A 17,235-nucleotide genomic window follows, 5' to 3' on the forward strand; every position below is an offset into this window, starting at 1 on the left:
CTCAGTTTCAGACTAGTCTGGGTAGCAGTTGAGACCCCTTCTTGAAATTGAATAAATAAGTCAGTGAGCAAACTCATCTTTAATTTGCTGACCTGGAAGGCTTGCTTGCATTGTGGGCATGGACCACAGTTATTTACACAGATTCATTATACAGTATTTACAGCAAGAGGCCAGACACAGTATCAATCTAGATAGTTAAAGAAAGGGCAAGAGGCAGCTGAGGAGGGAAACGCTAATGTCAAAGTGTAAGCAGACCCTGGAGAGTGTGGAGGAGAGAAGGGTCAGTGCCAAGTCAGGAGGGAGGCTGGTGAGGTAGACACAAGGGGACAGGTGTCAAATGGCCTTGGGTGCGGACATGTGAAGAGTCTGCTGGGATACGACATAAAGCCTCAAAAATCATGGAGGGTGAAGGAGAAACAATATGCTACACGCTGCTTCAGATGAAGAATACAATTAGCACTTTACCATCCAAACTTACACTTTCCCTACCAAAAAGTAATTCTGTTTAAGTATCTGGACAGGGGACTAAGAAAGACAATTCTGTCGCATGGTGACAAATTCTTAACCAGACTCAGGACAGATAAGGGAAGAGGGCAAAGAGATTCTGGCACGGACAGAGAAGCTCAAACGCCTCTCAAGGCGTACTCGAGTCTTTCCACTGTCATTGCCTTCCTGACCTCATCTTTGGCAAGGTTCTTCCCTTCATCCTAAGTGTCTGGATTGTGACTTCAATCAGGGAGTCGAATTAGAATGAGGCTGGCACATGGGGGACAATCTAAGATTCTGTCTCACAATTCAAGACTCCCTCCTTATCTTGTATTGGAATATCAGGGCTTGAGTCGTAGCCAGGGACAGATTAGGGTGAGAATAGACAGAATGGAGGAGATGAGGCCACAGAGGCCCACAATGCCAGGGCCACAACGCCAGAGGCCTAGTTTGTCCAGTGGGATGAAGAGGTCACAGGCATTTCTGAGCACATCCAGTAGAAGAGGGGGGTGACCTCGAAGGACACGAGCCAGGAGCAGGACTCGGAGTCGAAACTTCAGAGCCAGTTGTGGCAGGCTTGCCCCTGGAGTCCCTGGTCCTCCAGGTCCCCCAGTCTCCACCCCTCCTGGGACTCCAGAAACCTTCATTCTCCTGCCATAAGCTGAGGTCTCTTGTTCCATCAGTAGGCGGATCTCGTAAGCATCACGGCTCAGATTCATGATGAGGGAAAACAGATAGTACCTGAGATGCACAGGACAGATGCACAGGTTAGAAACGACACACCACCTGTTCTGCATACCCTACACAAACTGAACACTTTTCTCATGAACTGCAAAGGGATTCCACATTAGAACATCAGAAACAAATGCTATAACCCACCACTGGAAATGTCCACTCTGGGGACTGGTGAGCCGCCAAGACAGAAGATCTAAGTTCAATCCCGAGAACCCACATGGAAGATAGAACTTTTGTTCTTAAGTTATCCTCTGACTTCCACAGATGCCATGGCACATGCATGCACCCATTTACACAACATAAATAAACAAATAATAAATAAATGTTTTTTAGGTTAAAAACTTTATCCTGCCTTAGAAGTGGGGATATAGCTCACTGGTAAGAGTATTTGCCTTGCATGCATGAGTCCCTGAGTTCAATCTCAGCAACACCAAGAACAGAACTGTCCTTCCTTCTGGACAATACCCTAGGTTCAATAAATCTGACACAGAAAGACACATGATCTCACTTACATGTTAAATCTAAATAGCCTAACTCACTGAAGCATGGAATAAGATGGTGGTTGCCAGGATCAGAGGGGATGAGAAACAGGAAGACATTAGTCAACAGGACAAACTTTCAGTTCTACAAGATAATTAAGTTCTGTACATCTAACATACAGCATGCAGCATGGTGACTACAATTAATACAACTGCATCACATAACTGCAATTGGCTAAATGGGTAGATCTCAGATCAGGTGTTCTTAATTAAAAAGATGTCACTATAAGGTTATGATCATTTTTTACATTATTCATTTTACATACATACACGAGTGTTTCACTGCATGTATGTCTGTGTACCATGTGCATGCCTGGCATCCAAGAAGGCCAGAAGAGGGTGTCAGATCCCCTGGAACAGGAGTTACAGGTGGTTGTGAGCTGCCATGAGGGCACTGGGAGTTGAACCGTGTCCTCTGAAGGAACAGTGTGGTGATTTGAAAAGGAATGGCCCCATAGCCTCATGTGTTTCAATGCTTGGCCCATAAGGAGTGACACTATTTGGAGATGTGGCTTTGTTGGGAGTAGGTGTGGCCTCGTTGGAGGAAGTGTGTCACTATGGGAGTGGGCTTTGAGGTCTCACGTATGCTCAAGCTACCCCCAACACACTATGGGTCAGGATGTAGAACTCTCGGCTCCTTTTCCAGCACTGTGTCTGCCTGCATGCTGCCATGTCCTGCCCCCATGATAATAGACTACACCTCAGGAACTGTAAACCACCCCAAGTAAATGTTTTCCTTTATAATAGTTGCCCTGGTCTTCACAGTGTCAGTAAAACCCAAACTAAGACAGACAAGCAGAGAGTTCTAACTGCTGTGTCATCTCTCCAGTCCCATAAGTATACAACAGTCTTGATTATGTGATCATTTCACACTGCATGCTTAGATACATATAGTTATACACCAAAAATAATAAAGAAAAAAGAACTCTCCTACTACTCTATTATTATTATGTGTTTATATATACCTCAAGATCCTGGCTTAAAACTCTTAAGTGTTATGAAACCTGCCAAGATTGACTTCAAATTTCATTTTTGAGACAATCCCTATAACACAGCACGCTGAACTGGAGAGATGGCAGTGGTAATGTGCTAACCATGCAAATGTGAGGACCCAAGTTCAGATGCCCAGAAGAACCTATGTACATGCTGGTAGGCATGACGATAGGGATCTCTCAGAACAAGATGGCTGGTCAGACTAGCCTCGTATAGTGAGCTCTAGATTCAATTGAAAGACCTGCCTCAGTGAATAAGGTGGAGAAACACAGAGACAGACTTCCAAAGCCAAGCTTGGGCCTCAGGTGTATATATGTGCCCAGGCATCATTCACACACACTTGTGAATACACACACACACACACACATACACACACACACACACACACACACACACACACACACACACACGCACGCACGCACGCACACACACGCACACACACACACACACACCATACTTAACCTGACCCCAATAATGCAAACTATTTTGAAGAAACAAATTTAGTTGCTCAAGAGATACATACAGCCTAAAGTGGTGATTCATTCCTATAATCCCAACACTTAGGATCAGGAGTTCAAGGACAACCTGGGTTACATCAGACCCTGTCTCAAGAAAGAGAGAAGAAAAAAGATTTATACATACTTTAGAGCATTTAAATTCAATCTTCAAGAAAAAAAAAAAACAAAGACCTTCTTCCCCAAGATAAGGTCCAGAAATATTGACTGCTAGAGATGTTAGATTATAAATTCCTTAAGCACAAAAATACTCTTTTGACCCTGTAGCATTGGCTGTCAGAACTTACTATGTAGACTAGGCATACCTCAGACTTACAGAGATCCCCCTGCCTTTGTCTCCAAGTGCTGGAATTAAAGGCATACACCACCATACCCAGGCCAGAACAAAATTTTTTACCTTTTTCTTTTTTCAAGACAGGGTTTTTCTGTGTAGCTCTGGCTATCCTGGAACTTACTCGTAGACCAGGCTGGCCTTGAACTCACAGAAATCTGCTTGCCTCTCTGCTTCCTGGGTGCTGGGATTAAAGGCCTGTGCCACCATACCTGGCTCATTTTTGTTATGTTTTGAGACAATATTTGTTAAACTATGTAGTTCAGGCTGGCTATGAATTCCCCATCCTGCCTAAACCTTCCTAGTGTTTGATTTACAGGCATTCATCAGCTAAGTCTTAAATACAAAAGCCTATGAGGTTTTTGTTGTTGTTCTTGTTATGTTGCCCCCCCCCCCCGTGTGGTGTGTGTGTGTGTGTGTGTGTGTGTGTGTGTGTGTGTGTGTGTGTGTGTGTGTTGTGTGTGTGTGTGTGTGTGTGTGTGTGTGTGTGTGTGTGTGTGTGTTGTGTGTGTGTGTGTGTGTGTGTGTGTGTGTGTGTGTGTGTGTGTGTGTGTGTCTGTGTGTGTGTGTGTGTGTCTGTGTGTGTGTGGTGTGTGTGTGTGTGTGTCTGTGTGGTGTGTGTGTGTGTGTGTGTGTCTCTGTGTGTGTCTCTGTGTGTGTGTGTGTGTGTGTGTGTGTGTGTGTGTGTTGCAAGGTATGAACATGCAGAGATCAGAGGTAGACTCTATTACTGCTCTACTGCTCTCCACCTTATGTCTTGAGACAGGGTCTTTTGCTGAACCTGGAGCTTTCCACTTGGCTAGACTGGCTAGCTGGACAAAGACCCTGGGATCCTCCTGTCTCCACCTCCCAGAATGGGGTCACAGGCATGAACCACTCCACCTGGCTTTATGTGGGTGCTAGGGACCCACACTCAGGTCCTCATCTTTACATGCAACCATTAGACTTGACATCTCTGCAGCCTGTGTTTTGTTTTTAATCCACTCTAGCAACAGTTATCTACACTCAATAAATTGTCCTAGTTTTAAAACCTATTCTGAGAGGCTGGAGAGAGAGCTCATCCGTTAAGAGTTTGTACTGCTCTTCCAGGGGACTTAAGTTTGGTTTCTAACACCTATGGTGGCTCACTATTGCCTGTAACCCCAGCTCCAGTGGGATCCAACACCTCTAGCATCTGTAGGCCTCTGTACTCATATGCATACTTGCTAACACGGATACATACATAACTAAAATGAATACAAATAAATCTTTTCAAAGACTGGAATTTTTTTGTTATCCTCTTGATAAATAAAATATAATATTTTTCTACCACCAAGTGTTAGCCACAATCATCTCTTATCTAGACTATTATTTTGGTCTTTTAACTAGCCTCTCTGTGGCCATTCTTGCCCCTTCCCCAACCACTGAGTTTGATAAAATAGCTAGTAGTAGCATGAATGTCAATCATTACATCTGCTCTTAAGTTATCCATTCATTTTCTTCTTATTGAATTACAATGAAACCTAGTTACCTTAGACAACATTCTACCAGTGAGCTACATCCTCAGCCCCTCTTAACTTTACCTAGTATTATTCTTTCCATAATCACTATAACTGTGTGTGTGTGTGTGTGTGTGTGTGTGTGTGTGTGTGTGTATGCAAGTGTGGGCAGGTGTACATGCATGTGTCTGAGAGACCAAAGGACAGCCTTGTTTCTGCAGACTTGCTGTTTATTGTGAATGGTTATTTACTGTTGAGGGCTTTTTTTTTTTTCTTTAAGATTTATTTTTATTTTATGTATATAGTTGTTTGGCCTGTATATATGTCTGTGTACCATGTGCATGCATTGCCAGTGGAAGCCAGAAGAGGGCATCAGATTCTCCTGGACCTGGAGTTAATTAAGAGATAGTTCTAAACTGCCATGTGGGGGCTGGGAATCGAACCCAGGTCCTCTGGTAGAGTAGCCAGTGCTCTTAAGCACTGAACTATTTCTCCACCCCCTGCTTTCGTTTTTTTAAAATTGTGTGTGTGTGTGTGTGTGTGTGCACGTGTGTGTGTGTGTGTGTGTGTGTGTGTGTGTGTGTGTGTGTGTGTGTGTGTGTGCAGGTACAGGTATGCTATGGCTCGTGTGTGGAGGTTGGAAAGCCCACTTGTAGGACTCAAGGGCCCTATCACAGGCCCTAGGGACTGAATTCAGGCCATCAGGCTCACCCAGAAAGCACCTTTAACCTACTCAACCATCTCACTGGCATAATTATTTAACAACTGGCTTCCTACCTACACTGTAATGAGCCTTGGTTTCTTTTCTTTTTAAATGTATGTGTTTTATTTATTACTGTTATGTGTAGGGGTATGTATATGGGGCACACAAGTGCAATGGTCTACATATTGAAGTCAAAGAACAACTTTGTGGAGTGGGTCTTTTCTTCTACCATTACCTGGGCCCCAGGGATCCACTCAGATCGTCAAGTCTGCTTGCTTTTACTCATTGAGTCATCTCATTGCAGACCTTAAGTTTCATGGGTCAGGAACCACATTTGTTTGGCTTCTGCTTAATCTCCTGGTCCATAGTAAGAAACTAAGAAATAGTTTTGGAAAAGCCAAGCCCAGTAGTAATGGCACATGCTCATGGAGTCCCGGCTACTAGAATGGCTAAGGTAGGATTGTTTGAACCCAGGAATTCTGTACCAGCCTGAGTAATGAGACACCCCCATCTCTTTCATGTGTGTGGGTGCACACATTCGTGGGTATGTATGCACATGCGTGCACATGCATGTGAAGCCCAGAGTTCAACCTTGGGGTCACTCCTCAGGTGCTATCCATCTTGTTTTTTGAGACAGGATTTATCACTTGGCTTGAAACTTGCTCACTTTCTGGGCTGGCTGGCCAGAGAGCCTTAGGAATCCTCCTGATTATCTTCCATATTGCTGGGATTACAAGAGTGTATCACCATCCCTGGCTTATGTGTGTGTTGGGGGGCGTGTGTGTGCATGGGTGGGGTTCTGGGGATCAAACTCGGTCTTCATGCTTGTAGAACTGTGTTATCTCAGTCCTATGAGACCCCTATATCACCAAAGGAAAGGAAACTAGACATGCTAACTCATCTCTAATCCTGTCCTAAACTGGGGAGGGGGAGTCTAAAGCAGGAGAATCCTGAGTTCAAGGCTAAATTAGGCTATGTAGTGAGACCTATAATAACAATAACAATAACCTCAAAAACAACAACAAGATAAAACAAAAACTGAACAAACAAACAAACAAAAAAACTGGCAAGATGACCCAGCAGGGTAAAGGCTCCATTACCAAATGTGATGAACTGAGTTCAACCTTGAGATCCACATGGTGGAAGGAGAGAATCAGTCCTTGCAATCTGTCCCACACACACACACTGTGGCAATGCAACCTGCCCCATCACACACACTAATAATAAATAAAAATATTATTTTGTTTTTTTTTCAAGACAGAGTTTCTCGGTGTAGCTTTGGAGCCTATCCTGGCTCATACTCTATAGACCAGGCAGGCCTTGAACTCACAGAGATCTACCTTGCCTCTGCCTCCCAAGTGCTGGGTGTGTGCCACCACCACCCAGCTAATAAATAAAAATATTAAGAGAAAATGAATAAATGAGTAGGAAGGCAATGAGAGTAGACTATGGTTTAGACATAGTTAAAGTAATACAATATTTATCATCTCCAATCTCAGCCACTTATTATGGTATAGCAAATCTAACTTCCATCTGATAGTGTTACTCTTTTACGGTTTAAGATACAAGTGAAGATTGGAAACCAAATGGTCAATTAAGATAGCTATTTGTCACAGCACAGTGGCATGCAACTTTAGTTCCAGCACTTTGGAAGCAGAGTCAGGTAAATCTCTGTGAGTTCAAAGCCAAGATAGTCTATATAGTGAGTCAACCAGGGATATATAGTAAGACCCTGTCTCAAAAACAGACAAAAAATGAGTAATATATAGATAGTCCTTGCATCCATGGAAGATTAATTCTGGGATCCTACACTCAGCCCACTCACCCAAATTCTACCCAAATCCATAGCTGCTCAAATCCCTCAGATAAAATGGTATTGCATTTATATATAACCTACACAATCCTTTGTATCTACCTCCAGATATTTTAAAATATCTAATACAATAAATATGTAATGTAAAGAAATGTTATACTATACTGTTTAAGGAATAATGACACAAAACACTTTCACATGTTCAATTCAGATGCACTTTTCCCCTTGACATTTTCAATCTGTGGTTGCTTGAATCAAAAGATGTGTAAACAGCCGGTGTTGGTGAAACACCTTTAATCACAGCACTTGGGAGGCAGAGGCAGGCGGATCTCTGTGAGTTTCAGGCCAGCCTGGTCTCCAGAGTGAGTGCCAGGATACGCTCCAAAGATACACAGAGAAACCCTGTCTTGAAAAACAAAACAAAACAAAACAAAAACAACAACAACAACAAAAAAAAAGATGGGCGCCAGAAGAAGGGCGCCAGATCTCATTACAGATGGTTGTGACCCACCATGTTGTTGGAAATTGAACTCAGGACCTCTGGAAGGGCATGCAGGATTCTTAACCTCTGAGCCATCTCTTCAGCCCATTCTTTTTAAACACACACACACACACACACACACACACACACACACACACACACACACACATATATATGGGCTAGAGTGATGGTTTAGTGGGTAAAAGCACCCCTCTCTTCCCAAGGACCTGGGTTTTGATTCCCAGAACCCACATGACAGCTCACAACCATCTATAACTCCAATTCTGCTGCCCTCTTTTGGCCTCTGCCAGCACCAGGCACACAAATGGTGCACAGACATACATGCAGGCAAAACATCCATACACATAAAGTAAAATATTTAAATGTTGGGGTGTGTGTGTCTGTGTCTCTGTGTGTGTGTGTGTCTATGTGTGTGCAAGCTATAAGGAACGGAGGCCATAAATAGTTTTGTAGGAGAAAACAAAAATCAAACCTGAATGAACGCTGTGCCCACTTTTCCTGGTCCACACGGGGAGCTAGTCCGGACTTTCCAGCCCACAGAACATTGTCACAGGCAAAGTATAAGGCTCGATTGAGATGACTAACAGTGATGCAGAATCTCAGGACAACATCCGATAGGTGCACAGCTCTTTTGGCTGACTCAAGAGCATCTGCCGAGTTACCCAGGCGTAGCACTTGTGGAGAACAGGGGAAAGCAAGGGATTTGAAGTAAAGAAGCAAAGGTGGGGGTGGAGAAAAAAGTAAAGAAAGAAAAAAGTAAAAGTCGAGAAACAAGAATAACATACAATAAGGGTAAAAATAATTTGTTCTTTTTTAAAAATTCAAATTGTAATTAATTTTTGTCCCCAGTTTAGGTTTTTTTCACTTGCCCCATTCTCTCCAAGCCATGTGTGTACTTTCTTATACCTGTTGTCTTAACTCAGTTGGAGGCATGCAGAAGAGCCAAATGATGGCAAACTAGCAGAAAGGGAAAATACAGGAAGGAGAGGCAATGGGCTGATAGAAAGGTTTGTTTTACTTACGCTTTCTTCCAAGGCTCAGATGACCCTCCAGTTGTCGAATCTGTTTCTGCAATTCGGGACTGGCCCCATGTCTCTGCAAAGCATGTCCAAGAAGGGAACAGGCATACTGGGCAGCCCTGGAGGGGAGAACAGGAAAAGTAAGGGACAGGCCTCCCTAACCTCTCTGCCAAAAAATGCCCTCCAGCCGGATGGTGAGGCAGTTAAGAGCACTTGTTCTTGGAGAGGGCAACGGACCCGGTTGCATTCCCAGCACCCACATTGTGGCTCACAACCGTCTGTAACTCCAGTTTCCAGGGCATCTATCACCCTCTTCTGACCTCTGCAGGCACCAGATACACATGTGGTGCACATACAAACTTGCAGATAACATGCTCAGACAAATAGTAACCAATCTGAAAACAACAACTCCTCCGGGGACATTTCCTCCTTTTCACACCAATCTTTCCGTTTTTCCTCAAAGCCAGGGGGAAGGGAACGACATAAGGGGAAAATAAAGCCTATTGAGAAGGTGGAGATCACTATTTGGGGTTAGGAGAGTAAAACGGTGAGGCCTAAGCAGCCGGGATCCATCACAAGCGTCCACGCGCGAGTTTATATATGAAACACGGCAGAGAGCGATCTAGCTGAAGGGCGGATTATTCCTCCGGATAGGTGAACTAAGAGATTAAGGTCCTTGAACTGTATGGGACCCGAAGGAGAGCCGAGACAGCGCTGCTCCTAGGTGACAGCCGGTGAGAGGACGCAGAACCGGGAAGATCGCCCCTCATGCCACCAGGGCAGTGAGGAAACTGTTGCGCTTTGTGGACACGGTAACCCTGGACGGCCTCCCCGCTGGCCCACTCATGCCTCAGTTTCCCCATCTTTCCCGTGAGCAGGAATCATCTCACAACCGGCTACAGAGTGCGCCTCCCGGGCCGCGCAGGCCCCCGTAGCCACAGCTGACCCTTAGGGACCCCGTAGCGCGCCCGTCGCCTCGCGGGCACCTGCTCTGCCCTCCCGCCCGAGCTCCTCCGTCGGCCGCACCTACACAGCCGCTCCCGGGCTTGGCTCTGCGCGCTGAAGCGGACCCAGGCGTCCATGACAGCGGCAGCCCGGGCCCACGGCGCCGCAGCCCGCCCGCTTCCACCCCTAGTCACGCCTCCCGGGCGAGCAACGGGGCTTCGCGAGGGACAAACGGCGGCAGGAAAGCCAACCAGCGGGAGCCGGCCCTGTGGCGGAGTTTCAGGACGCGAAGCGAGATCGTGGCTGCATTTCCGGCACATCACCCCCTCCGGGAGGGTCTGCAGCCTCTAAGCACGCCCTCGGGAGCACATTCTGCTTTAACGTCTCAGCAGCAAGGGGCGGGGCCTGCGGGAGCTCGGAGGCGCTGTAGGGTGTCGGCCAAGGCAATCTATCTTATCCCTATCCCACTGTGGGCAATGAAGAGCCCAGGGCAGCAGAATCCTGTAGCCCAGACTAACGGTCCAAGGGAACGAGGGTGTGATGAGATCCCGTTTGGCAATTCCTCTCCCATAGATGATGAATAGTCCAGGGGCAGAATTAAGTGGACGGAATTCACAGGCTACCACATCTGCAGGCCCTGGCACACTTTCGGGGTCAGCAGTGGTGAAGGACGGTCTGGGCAAAATTACAGGAGTGGAAATAGGTCAGAGATGCCCACCTTCTCAGAGGTAGCAAGGTCCGAATGGGAGTGACCATTGTTGTGCTCTGCGTTACTCTGCTGGAAGAAACCTGGCTGTGCTGTGGTCAGCCGCACACCAGTGATGCAGCCAGCTCCATCCCTTCCCAGCTCCACTACTCTTGACTCATGAACCGTTGCCAACTTAACGGTCACTTCTGCGGTTATGCCCCTACATGTTTGTTACCTGAAATATTCTTGTCCATTGTATTTGGAGATGTCGCATGTTAGACCCCATGCCTCTAAAAACTAATTGCCATGTGGGTGGCCTTCCTGCCTTGAAGCTTTAACCCAGCGCTCAGGTGGAAGGTGTAGACAGTGTGTAAAAGAAATGTACCGGGGCAGGCACACACCGAGGGACAGACACCACACCACCTGGCTTCTTGCTTGCCTTAGGTGAGGTGTCAGGGCTGCAGGCTGGGCCATGGATCCTCAGAGAGGGAGCCTCTGCTCCCTCCTGGGAAGTTCATTTACATGCTAGACCTACATTTTGCTGGATGTGATGGCAAATACCTGTAACTCCAACACTTAGGAGGCAGAGACAGGAGACCATTGAAAGTTTAAAGAAAATTAATTTATCTATAGAGCTCCATTCAGTCCAGCCAGAGCTACACATTGAGACCCTGACTTTTTAAGAGAAGGGGCAGGTGCTGGCTTGGTAGTTAAAGAGTGCTTACTGCTCTTTCGATGCCCTGGGGTTCAATTCCCAACGTGCACATGGGTGCCCACAACTGTCTCTAACTTCAGTTGTAGATCTGATGCTCTCTTCTGGCCTCCATGGGCACCAGGAATGCATGTGATTCACACATGTACACATCAAGCTGACATTCATACATGGAAAATACAATTCTTTAAAAGCACTACCCTATTACATGCATCTGTCTCTTCCCTCAGGCTGGCTTTGCGGTGCTTGATTTCCACTCCGCATCCCTGTACCACCTCCTCTAGGATACTGGTGCAAAAAATTCCAGGGCAGAGAAAGGCAGGTCTATTAAGAATGACATTAGTGGGCATAGTCGCACACAACTTTAATCCCAGCCCTGGGGAGGCAGAGGCAGGTGGATCTCTGAGTTCAAGGCCAGCCTGGTCTACAGAGCTGGTTCCAGGATAGCCAGGGCTACACAGAGAAACCCTGTCTGAAAAGGAGAGAAGAAGGAAGGAAGGAAGGAAGGAAGTCTGGCTAGAGATGACTCAAAGAGTACTTATTCTTGGAGATGGCCCAGGTTCAATTAATTCTCAGCACACACATGATGGCTCACAACCATCTGTAACTCTAATTCCAGGGGACCTAACACCTCCTCTAACCTCAGTAGGTACCAGTTATGCACATGATACAAACATGTAAAGAAAAACACCATACACGTAATTTTTTTTTTAAGTCTGAAGCTTTGGGTTAAACTGTTTTTTATTCCATTCAAGAAATAATGTCCATGGGGCTGGAGAGATTGCTCAGAGATTATGAGCACTGACTGATCTTCCAGAGGTCCTGAGTTCAATTCCCAACAACTACATGGTGGCTCACAGTCATCTATAACAAGATCTGGCATGTAGGCATGAACAGTGTACATGTAATAAATACATTTAAAAAAAAAGAAAGAACGTCCATCAACTCTTGAGTATACTCCACTTTGACAGGTACTTAAGAGAACTGCCTGCTTGGTATGCCCAGCCACGTTAGGAGTTAAAGAGTGGAATGTCTATCTAATCTACTCTTGAAATCCAGGAAAACTCTGTAAAGACTAAGATGTAAAACAAGTGCATGTGGGTCTCACATGTTACTTCTAAAGTTGAGGATTAGAAAATGCGTGCAAGACGAAAGGTGGGCCAGGTTAGAGTCTGTGTTCGTCCTGAGGCAAGAACAGACACACTACAAGGTGGAGGGTGACATATTCAGCTTGTAAATTTTCATTAACTTGATACCTATTAAAATTAGACACTGTAGTGTATGCCTGCAATTCCAACACTCTGGAGACAGAGGTAGGAGGACCACTTCAAGGCCAGCCTAATCTGTGTCGTAAACTTCAGGTCCACAAAGAGTGATATAGCAAGACCCTGTCGCTAAAAGACTTAATCTCAAATCATAAAATATCAGAAATGTAACACAAGCCTGACTAACTGGTTTGCACCTATCTCAACAACCCAGCACTGGAGGGAAATGTAGTCAGTTAGCTGAGTTCCAGGCTAGCCTGATCTAATTAGTTTTAAGACCTTGCCTAAAAAGTAGCAGCAGCCACAGCAAAAGCTTGACATATATATATATATATATTTTTTTTTTTGGTTTTTTGAGACAGGGTTTCTCTGTGTAGCTTTGGAGCCTATCCTGGCACTCGCTCTGTAGACCAGGCTGGCCTCAAACTCACAGAGATCCACCTTTGACTTATAGTTCTAAGGCAGAAAAAAAAAATTACTGTTACAAACAAGGTCTCCACCACCTATTATTATAAAGGCACCTAGGGCTGAAGAGTTGGCTCAGTGGTTAAGAACACTGGCTGTGGCACACGACTTTAATCGGGAGGCAGAGGCAGGTGATCTCTGTGAATTGAGTCAGCCTGGTCTACAAAGCTACACAGAGAAACCCTGTCTGGGGGGGGGGGGGGATTGGCTACTCTTCAGAGGACATAGATTCAATCTGGGCACCCACATGGCAGCTTACAACCATCTGGGATCTGGAACCCTGATCTGACTCTGCAACAGGCACATATGTAATGTACAAACACACACGCAGGCAAAACACTCATAAAATACACAGCTAAATATTAAAAAGAAAACTACTGGGACATGTGGCATACATTCAGACACATATAAATTAAAAGTTTTTATGGTATAAAGAATGGTATTAGGAATGGCAGGAAATTACTTATTCCTGTAAGTTCAAGTTTCAAAGTTAAAAGGAGGGTTTTTTTTGTTTTTTTTTTTAAAGGAGGGTTTCTACTGTACATGGTTAAGTTCTGTAGGAGAAAGGAAAGTTAGAAGACCACACAATCAACCAGTGAGTTTCCCCTTTTTACCTCCTCTCCCCAGAGACAGATCTCTTATAGCCCAGGCTGACTGCCAACTGCCCATGTAGCTGAGGATGAATCAACTTTCCATTCTTCAGTCTTCACCTCCCAAGTTAGTACTAGGATTATGGGAAGGAGCCACCATGTCCATTTTATGTAGTTTTGGTCAACACAACTCAGGGCTTGTGCATATCAGACAGACATTCTACCGGCTGAACCACATCCCTACCCCTCTGAGCTGTTTTTGTTTTTGTTTTTGTTTTTCGAGACAGGGTTTCTCTGTGTAGCTTTGGAGCCTATCCTGGCACTCGCTCTGGAGACCAGGCTGGCCTTGAACTCACAGAGATCCGCCTGCCTCTGCCTCCCGAGTGCTGGGATTAAAGGCATGTGCCAGCAATGCCCGACCTGAGCTATTTTTATATTTCTCAAACAAAGCAAAAAGAACATCAGTTATAGAAGAGGATCTTCCAACTGATTCAGAATAGCCAAGTCATATCCAAGTAGTTCATCTAATGTCTCTGGCTGATACTATTTTCCTAAAGTTCCTCATGCTTGCTCAACTTACTCTCTCAAATACTTCAAAATCTAGAAATCTTTTATCAAACTATGTTATTCAATCTACATTACCAAAAAGAACCAAAGCACCCTAACCACCCTGCAGATATAAACTAAAATATATTCTTAACCAATTCAATCCAAAAATCTCAGCAATTTAACAAAAGGAAGGGAAGGGCAACCAATAATATCTGAAAAAAATGTTGTTTAATATTTGCCATATTCACCAGGGAAACAGAGTATCTTAAGTCTGAGACCAATGTGAGCAACACTGTGAACCACACAGACTTCAAAGCAACAACAACAAAAAATCCCACAAAGTTACTACAGACAGACCAAAAAAATATTTCAACTAAAAACTATCAGAAAGGGCTAGCAATGTCATTTTTGTTTTTGTTTTTCTAGACAGGGTTTCTTTGTATAGCCCTAGCTGTCGTAGAACTCACTCTGTAGACCAGGCTGGCCATAAACTCAGAGATCCACCTGCCCCTGCCTCCCAAGTGCAGGGTTAAAGGTGTGTGCCACCACTACCAGGCTGCAATGTCCTTTTCTGAAGTGCATTGTTATGTAGTATTCAAGCTGGGTTTCTTTTGTGTTGTAGGACCTAACAAACTATATGTTCAGCACCATAATCAAGGCAGAGCTGGCTGAGCATATGCAAAGCCCCCATGTTTTAGTCATAGGGACCACATAAACTGGGTATGGTGGCCCATGCCTGGAATCTGAGCGCCCGGGACACAGGCAAAGTAACAGTTCTAGGCCACCCTGGGCTACATAAAGCTGTGTGTGAGAGGAGAAGCACTAATATAGTATTTGCTCACAAGAGTATGTAAGAATCACTCCTTAATGCCTTAAGAACCTCACTACCCCTGCTCTCTGGTCTTCTAAGAAAAAGAAATGATGAACAATCTCTGCCCGAGCCTCTAGAAACTCAGAATTACACTCCAGACAGACATGTCTTCCCAGTGACTCAGAAGGCCTTACTATAAACAGTCTCCAGAACAGTAAAATAATCTTAAATGTAGAAAACAAAATGGAACATTTATTATTAGGTTTTAACTCAAAGCAATACTAAGTAGATAGGGTAAGAAATTAAATATAAACACAAGTTCTACCCTAGCCCTATTTATGCAAGGCAGCATAACCAAATGGACTCGTGTAGAGACCACCTGGGCAACAGAGGATCTATCAACGACGTCTCCGGTCTGGACTCCTGCTTCGTCTTCGGCCACCTCTAAGGAAAATGAAAAGGAGGAGGATCCATCAGAGGGACAATACAAAATCCTTCTTTATCTTGTTCATGTTTGCCCCTCCCCTCTATTTTTACCTCCTCTTGCCCTTTGGTGGACCCCGAACAAAACACCAGTCGACGCTGATTGGCTGACCCATCAAATCTTGACCATTGAGTCCCTCCATGGCAGCCTGAGCCTCTTTGTATGTTTCATACTCAACTAGAGTATACCCCTGTGGGAAATTCAGAAAGTCTGGTCACCAGCCATCAAGTACCCTCACCCTCTTCCTTAAACCTGAACTGCATATGTAACCAGAAAAATTTACCAGCTATATACAGGGAAAAGTACATCATACATCCCCATTATACACACGGCATATCCATTCTGTTTCCATTCCAGTGTCATTTCACTTAACCCCTCTTCCTGGCCAACCACTGCAAATAAAAAATAACCACCAACGCATCTAAGAGTTATGAGTGAAGGAAGCAAGAAAACCTGCCTTCAAGTATCCTGTACGCCTGTCCAAGTTAAGGTGGATGTTTTTTATTTCCCCATATTCAGCAAATTTGTCATGGATATCTTCTTCAGTGGCTTCTTCGTGGACTCCAGTGACAAAGAGAATCCAGCCTTCAACAGCTGTTGGGTAAGGGAGGTTGTTGTATGAGCACAAATATAATAAGCCCAGTACTCAGGAGGCAAAGGCAGGCAGATTTGTGAGTTCCAGGTCAGCTAGGGCTACACAGTGAGACTCTGTATCAAAAACCTAAAAAAGGCAGGAGCATGGTGTGGCACAAGCTTTTAATCCCAGCACTCCTGGAGGCAGAGGCAGTTCGAGTCTAAAAAGATAGTTCTGTGGCAGCCAGGGAAGGAGGAAGGGAGGGAGCTTGGTTAAACTATCTCTTACTTTATTCCCATCTAAGTGCCAATACATACAGATTCCCCAGAGGTCTTATTTACTTACAGCGTTGTGGTCCAGGTTCATCGCCATCCTGCTCCACGCTGTCATAATCCTCTCGCATGCGCGCTCGGGACCCCTCTTCTAAAAGAACACATACTAGATCACCGAAAACTGTCCTTCATCTGTGTTCCCACGGGAACACAAAATTCGCATTCTTCTCCTTATTAGACCACTCCATCCTGTTCCCCACACTCACCGGAGCCAAAGCCGCGGCCCTTTCTTTTCTTCGCCTTTTCTTTTAGTTTATGGATGCTCTCTGGCGATCCATATGAGGAAATAAGAAGCAACAAAAATAACAGTCATTTAAAAAAGCAAAAACCCAAAAGCCGTCTCGTCCCCCAAGACTATCTATCTGGAAGCATAAAACAGGGACTCCAGCTTCAGTCCCTTCCCGGTTCCGCCCCTAATTCCTACCCAAGGGGGCGGAGTCTCTAGTGGAGACCCACTTCGTGGGCCCGCATCCCAGGAGATTTTCTCCTACTGCCTTCTCCTCTCGCTCCTTCCCCTCTTCCCGCAGCCGCCTCCGCTCTCCTCACCGTCCCCATCCTCATCCATGGCGAAATCCTCGCCCCCGGCCTCGTGAAGATCCAGCACGTCCGCCATCTTGCTTCTCTCGGAGCTCTCGTCCGCGTCGCTACGAGCTCGGCACCTCGGGAAACTGTCGCAGAGGAAAACCGTCACCAGTCAGGCCAACCA

The 17,235-nt window shown here is 45.3% G+C and overlaps 2 protein-coding genes across 3 annotated transcripts; both read right to left on the reverse strand.

Annotated features, from left to right (window-relative positions):
- Window positions 1-60: 60 nt before the first annotated feature.
- On the reverse strand, window positions 61-10,402 carry Pex11b (peroxisomal biogenesis factor 11 beta). The gene is made up of 4 exons (XM_027393714.2): window positions 10,141-10,402; window positions 9,118-9,233; window positions 8,568-8,769; window positions 61-1,227 (listed from the first exon to the last, which is right to left on the reverse strand). Exons 1-4 carry the CDS (start codon window positions 10,377-10,379, stop codon window positions 828-830), a joined length of 957 nt encoding a protein of 318 aa, XP_027249515.1. The 5' UTR covers window positions 10,380-10,402; the 3' UTR covers window positions 61-827.
- A 4,135-nt stretch (window positions 10,403-14,537) lies between these two features.
- Window positions 14,538-17,235, reverse strand: Rbm8a (RNA binding motif protein 8A). Of its 2 annotated transcripts, none has more exons than XM_027393710.2 (6): window positions 17,076-17,235; window positions 16,736-16,795; window positions 16,543-16,617; window positions 16,081-16,217; window positions 15,677-15,813; window positions 14,538-15,583 (listed from the first exon to the last, which is right to left on the reverse strand). In XM_027393710.2, exons 1-6 carry the CDS (start codon window positions 17,140-17,142, stop codon window positions 15,538-15,540), a joined length of 522 nt encoding a protein of 173 aa, XP_027249511.1. In that variant the 5' UTR covers window positions 17,143-17,235; the 3' UTR covers window positions 14,538-15,537. The 2 variants fall into 2 exon arrangements, with proteins under 2 accessions (XP_027249511.1, XP_027249510.1); XM_027393709.2 differs by having other exon boundaries at window positions 16,543-16,620; window positions 17,076-17,234.

Source organism: Cricetulus griseus (assembly GCF_003668045.3).
Source record: "Cricetulus griseus strain 17A/GY chromosome 1 unlocalized genomic scaffold, alternate assembly CriGri-PICRH-1.0 chr1_0, whole genome shotgun sequence".
Taxonomy (NCBI): domain Eukaryota; kingdom Metazoa; phylum Chordata; class Mammalia; order Rodentia; family Cricetidae; genus Cricetulus; species Cricetulus griseus.